Here is a 6,094-nt window from a genome sequence, read left to right as displayed (position 1 = left end):
CTGGGAATGTCCCTGGACTCACAGCAGGGCTGAGGGAGCAGCCAGAACCCCGTGGGATCCCAAACCCCCCGTGCTGGGAGCGCCCAGGAGTCCGGGCACCCTCACCTGGCTCTGGTCGCTGGGTGGGATGGAGAGGATGGTGCTGCTGTCCACCTCCCCCATGAGGAACTCGGACACCCTGTGGGGAGAGGAGCAGGGCCGGGCTGAGCACRGGGACAGTGCCACGGGCTGTGTCCAGGGGACAGCTGCCTGAACTCCCTTACGTGCTGCTGAAGGACACGGCGATGGCCTCCACGGCCTTCTCGAACTCCCGCTTGTCCGCCTCATTGTTGGATTCGTAGTGGAAACCTGGAGACGAGGAAATGTGGGAACGCTGCTGCCGTGAGCCTCTGTCCCTACCTCAGGGTTTTTCAGCTGAAAAATCTGCCAGCTCATGCYGATATCAGGGGGCTTTGGGGCTGGGGTGAGCCGAGGGAGCAGCAGGGAGGATCATCCCTATGGATGATGGATTTTTCCAGCGCAGAAGTGTCGCCTTCCTTTCTCCCAGCACTGACTTCCCTGACAGCATCCCTTGGCTCGTGTTTCTGTTTATTCCCGTTACTCAGGGCTGCTGGAAAAGTGCTGCTGGAGCTGTTCCACTGCCTCAAGGCTCCTCCAGACTCTGCTCTGAGCAGGATGAACTCCTCTGGGAGGGCTCTCACCCGCAGCCAAAAGAGGAAYCATCACCAGCAGCAGGAATTGGGGCCAACAGCGCTTGGCAGGCTCCCACACCATGGGATAAAAGCAGCCAGGGCTCTGGACAGACCCTGGGTCATCTCCTCGGGGTGGGCTGGGGTCTGCTACAAGCCCACTCCCTCCCAAGCCTCATGGCAGCCCTCCTGCCACCCGCCCCGAGCTTCCTGTCCCCTGCTGTCGGGTGTCCAGGAAGCCGCGGGTGACTCAGAAGGTTGTGCTGCGCCTGTGGTAGGTGAAGCCGCCCCCTCCCCGTGGGTGACGGCGGCGGGAGGCGATGCCCAGCCGGGATCTGACCTTCCAGACCCCGCTCCACAAACACCAGAGGCTGCCAGGAGGCAGAACCCGATTATTTCAGTGTTTTTCCTGCGGCTGTGCCTGGAAACTCCCGGGCAGGATCTGTCATTTCTGACACGGCATCGGCCTTRAAGCTGAACCACAGCAAGAGGCAGGCGATGCTTTCACCCCCTCCATCGGTCCATGGGGCAGCTCTGCTCCCCTCCACGGGCTCCCCACTGCCCCCATCCCGGTGTGGGGCAGGAGGGCAGTGGGACAGAGCTCCCAGCCCCACAGTCTCACCCTTGACTTTGGAGATGAGGGTCCCAGCGGCYGTCAGGATCTCCAGGGTGTTGAGCAGCGGGTATTTGTTGATGACCTGGCGCAGGACGCGCAGGGTTTCACCCAGGCACTCGTGGGCCAGCGGCCGCTGGGGGTCTGCAAGAGAGGGGGGCTCAGATGCTGCATCCCTGTCCCATGTCCCTGCCCTGTGTCCTTTTCCCACCTCCTTGCCCTGTGTCCCTTTCCAACATCCTGTTTTGCATCCCTGTCCCATGTCCCTGCCCTGTGTCCCTGTCCCATGTCCCTGCCCTGTGTCCCTTTCCCACCTCCTTGCCCCGTGTCCCTGTTCCACATTCCCGTTTTGCATCCCTGTCCTGTGTCCCTGCTGAGCATTCTTGTCCCATGTCCCTGCTCTGAATCACTGTCCCATGTCCCTGCCCTGTGTCCCTGCCCTGTGTCCCTGTCCCATGTCCTGCTGAGCATCCGTGTCCCATGTCCCTGTCCCATGTCCCTGTCCCACATCCCTGCTCTGCATCCCTGTCCCACATCCCTGCCCTGTGTCCCTGCCCTGTGTCCCTGCTGTGTCCCTGTCCCATGTCCTTGCTGAGCATCCATGTCCCATGTCCTTGCTCTGCATCCCTGTCTCATGTCCCTGTCCCATGTTCCTGTCCCATGTCCCTGCTCTCTATCCCTGTCCCATGGCCCTGCCCTGTGTCCCTGTCCCATGTCCCTGYTCCRTGTCCCTGCTGAGCACCCCTGTCCCATGTCCTTGCTCTGCATCCCTGTCTCATGTCCCTGCTGTGTCCCTGTCCCACGTCCYTCCCCTCTGTCCCTGTCCCCCATCCCTGCTCTGCATCCCTACTCTATGTCCCTGCCCTGTGTCCCTGCTCCATGTCCCTGCTCTGCATTCCTGCTGTGTCCCTGTCCCGTGTCCCTGAGCCACGTCCCTCCCCTGTTTTCTCCCCAGCCACATACCAGCCCTGCTCCTGCCATCTCCCAAACCACGCAGCAAATCCCCCTGGCCTCGGGGCATCCCAGGACCGGCAYGGCCACCTCCTGCTCGCCCAGCACCTCCTGTGTGCCTCCTGCCCAGCCCGGTGTTGCCCGGGGGGGCAGCCTGACCTTTGAGGCTTTTTTTTCCTCCGTAGTAACTTTTTCCCTTGAAAGCAGTTTGGGAATTTCCTCCGTTTCCTTCCCTCCCTCCTGCCGGATGGACGCTCCCTGCTGGGTGGGATGTGCCCGGTCCAGCTTCATCCCACGGGTCCCCCCTGCATGAAACCTTCCCCTCCGTGGGCTCCAGTGGTCAGCCCAGGGGTCTGGCCAGGACTCCCCAGCGCAGGTTTGGGGCTGGGGACTGACAACTTGGTTAGGAAATGAGGAAATTCCCTCAAGGAATTGCTAGGATGAGGGATCAACCCCCAGGCAAAGCCCCCTCCCATCCCAGGAAATGATTTTCCCTAAAATTCAGGAAGGGGTTCTGCAAAACAGAGGTGGCCAGCAGGGTGTTGTGTGCCCCCCAGACTACGGGATCCCCTGTGTCCCCCTGAGCACGGAGAGCTGTTAGGGAGCCAGCAGACCACCCAGCCCCATTCTGGTGGTTTGGGGGGCCAGGGGCCGTGCCCGGCACCCTGCAGGGTTTGGGGAGCCCTGTCAGGCGGCGGGCACGCCCGCGCTGTAAACAGGAAAACGGGCTGATGAAAATAGCTCGCGGCAGGAAGCCGCGTTATCCTGGCCCCGAGCTGCAGCAGCCACCCCGCAGCACCCACCACCCTGAGGGTCCTGGAGCCCTCCGGACCGGGCTGAGACCCCCACCCAGGATGTGAGCCCATCCCGGAGGCGCTGTGAGGGTGTTTGTCACCGGGCTGGCACCCACCATCGCRCAGCACCACGTCCCGCAGGTTCTCCAGGGCGTCGGCGAAGCGGGCAACGTCGGCCAGCAGCTGGGCGATGTCCTCGGGGTCGATGAAGGGACCGTCCCCGCCCTCCATGGGGCTGTAGGCCATGGGGGTTTTGTGTCCCTTGTGCCCRGCGCGGGGGGCAGCGGGCAGGGGGAGGCCGGCGGCGCTGGCATGGCGGCTCAGGCTGGTGGGGCGCTTCAGGGTGCCCGCGGCGCTGGGGCTGCTGCTCAGCTTGGCCCCGGCCGAGGGCAGCTCCCCCTGGCCAGAGCCCGATGCCTCCACGCCATCCTTGCGGGAGAGGTCCTGGGGAGCGAGAGTGAGTGAGTGTGAGGGCACGGACAGAACAGGGGGGATCCCAGAGAGGGAAACACCCTAGGACCCCACTGTGTCACCTCTTTCCTTGAGGGACTGATGCCAGTTTCCCCATGTAGAAATCTCTTTGGGGACTGTTTTGAGATGCCACAGGGTGAAGGCAGAGTGGGCAGGGTCTGGGCACTTGCCTGGCTGCCCCCACTAGCCCCTGCCAGCCCCTCTGGGTCCACACAGTGGCCATGTGGGTGACGCTTGCCCATCCCAGCACCCACGGGTGATGGGTTTGCCCACCACAGCCAAACTGCAGCAGGCTTCCGCCCACTCGTCTCTTCCTCTTTTCAGCTGTTCCTATGCTGGAGGAGGTAGCAGAGACAGGGACACCTCCCAGGCTGTTGTTGGGGGCTTTGCAGGTATTTTACACATAGAGGAAGCCCCAAATTTCAAGGGGTAAAATTGCCCCGAGGGAGCGGCTGGTACCGGCCCTGTCCAGGACCGTGCATGGCTCGAGGGCCACCCAACCAGASAGTCCTTGGGCACGGGGAGGGGACCCTGCAGCCCCTCAGCCCCGCCACCAGCTCCCACCCGTGAGCCCCCGACAGCCAGTGTGACACGAACACGCGGGGTTTGAGCATCCCCGGCCGGGCCGGGCGTTGCCGGAAGTGTTTTTGGCACCGGCGRGGCAGGCACAGAGCACCGAGAGCACGAGGCTTCCGCGGGCGAGGGCGAACGGGACAGCCCAGCCCACCACGGGGCTGCGAGGARCCACCAACCCCAAAATTCCTGGGTCCACCCCAGCGCTGTCTCGGTCCTCCCGGCGCCCCCCGTCCCTCCCCCCGGCCGTACCGTCAGCCTCACGGCGGGCGTGCGGGGCAGCGAGTCCAGGGAGCGCTGGGGCGGGTGGGCTCTGCCCGCCGCCGCCGAGGGGCTGTAGCTTTTCCTGCCCGCAGCCCGGCCGAGCATCCCGCTGGTTGCCACCCATAGGCCCCTCTCCCGGCGGGTCGGGACCGGGGATGGGGACGGGGTGTCSCCGTTTAAGGAGCCGCGGGTGAGCTCCGGGTCACCGTCGGCCGCATCGTGCCAGCCCGGTGTCGCTCCACGCACCGGGACTGGGGCGCAGGCGCGGGGCGGGGGGCGTGGGGTGCGCCAGGGGAGCCCCGGCCTTTAGCGTTTCCTCCTGACCCCTCCGGTACCGGGGGAGGGGGAGGTCCACACGTCAATAAATAAATATCTGGTAGAGCCGAGGCACCGGGGCTGTCCGAGCACGCTGTTCTCCCCGCTCCCACTCCGGTCCTCAAGTAGGTTTGGGATTCTGCTTGCCCTCCCCGCACCCTCGGCCACAGGCCCCCCCATTTCCTCCCTGTCCCTTCCTGCCCTCCCGCCTCCTTCGGCGGTTGCTCCGTCCCCTTCATCTGGGGCAAAATTCCCCCTCTCAGCCCAATGAGTAGGGTCTTTCCTCGTTTCCCTCCTCCTCGCAGACCTCCTGGACGTATCCAGGTCCCCACCGTCACCCTGTGGCTCTTCCCAGCAGTTCCGTGGGTGCTGTTGCCCCTAAAACCCCCACCGTGCCAGGGTTAGGAGRGGACACACTCACCGGCAGCGTCTGTGGGACGGGGCTTCCCGCCCGGCTCTTYTTGGAGATGGAGGGGGTTTTTATCAGCTCCCGCTTCTTCCGGGAGAACATCGTTGCCGGGGGGCCGAGCCGCTGSCCTCAAGCCCCTCGCTCGGCCCCGCCGCCGTGCCCGTTCCTCACGGCGCCGGGCGCATTCGCGGGGCGCAGTGTCAGGAGGGCGCGTGTGACGCCGCCTCGTTTCCTCATCGGCTTCGCAGCCAGACCCGAAACAGGAAAAGAAAAGAAAAGCTAAACGCGCACCCAGGCGGGGGCCAGGGGCGCCCTGGCTGCCCTGCGGGGTCCCAGGGGGCAGGGGGATGCTGGCATTTCTGGGGAGATTTCAGGGGGGTTGAGTGGCACAGCTCACGGATTACAGAGGGATGGGGGGCTGAGCCCCACTCTGTGGGACCGGCATGGCCTCCTCCCTCTGGGGTGTTCACCCTGTTTGGGGGTGTCCATCTGTGCAGGGAGGACAAACCCCATCCCTCTGGAGGTGTGGGGTGAGTGGGAAGGGGGTGAATGGGATGGGGGTGAGTGGGATGGGGGGCTTTGCGCTCCCGCCCGTGGGATGCTCCCGGCTCTGCCCTTGTGTGGGCTCAGTGGTGGTGCCGTGACCGCCCCGCCGGGGTCACTGCCCTGCCCCTCACCCCCTCTCGCCTCTGTGCACCCACCCGTGGCTCTCCCACCCGTGGGGCATGGCGACCTCACAGCGGGAATACCGAGGGGACGGTGATAAACCCGGTGTGAGGGCCGGGACGGGCCCTGCDTGGCGACCCCCGAGAGGTGTTCGAGTGGGGTTTTATGTCCTCCCTCAACCTCGTCCCGGAATCTCCCCGCGGGACTCGCGTGGAACTTATGCCGGCCCCGTGGGTGCAGGGGCTGGGCGGGGGTCGGGGTGAGGGGTGCGGGATGGGGGTGGGTGGAGATCTCTGAGGCGCGGGGAGGGAGCGCGCACGCGTGTCCTGTGTGTGCGTGACCGTGAGTG

General features: G+C 65.1%; 1 protein-coding gene across 1 annotated transcript in view; it reads right to left on the bottom strand.

Annotated features, from left to right (window-relative positions):
• The window catches only part of ARHGAP45 (Rho GTPase activating protein 45), an 18,215-nt gene extending 12,583 nt beyond the window's left edge, over positions 1–5,632 (bottom strand). The window contains exons 1-5 of the mRNA XM_057377508.1: positions 5,092–5,632; positions 3,164–3,491; positions 1,312–1,446; positions 264–348; positions 106–178 (exon numbers count right to left, since the gene is read on the bottom strand). Of these exons, the coding sequence (XP_057233491.1) occupies positions 106–178; positions 264–348; positions 1,312–1,446; positions 3,164–3,491; positions 5,092–5,181 (711 nt within the window). The 5' untranslated portion in view covers positions 5,182–5,632. The remainder of the gene's footprint in view (positions 1–105; positions 179–263; positions 349–1,311; positions 1,447–3,163; positions 3,492–5,091) is intronic.
• Between the last annotated feature and the right edge of the window lie 462 nt (positions 5,633–6,094).

The sequence above is a fragment of the Malurus melanocephalus genome, unplaced genomic scaffold (assembly GCF_030028575.1).
Source record: "Malurus melanocephalus ecotype Western Australia unplaced genomic scaffold, MMel_1.1 scaffold_318, whole genome shotgun sequence".
Lineage (NCBI taxonomy): Eukaryota > Metazoa > Chordata > Aves > Passeriformes > Maluridae > Malurus > Malurus melanocephalus.
Note: the sequence above shows the minus strand (reverse complement) of the source record. Positions and strands in the feature narration are given on the sequence as shown.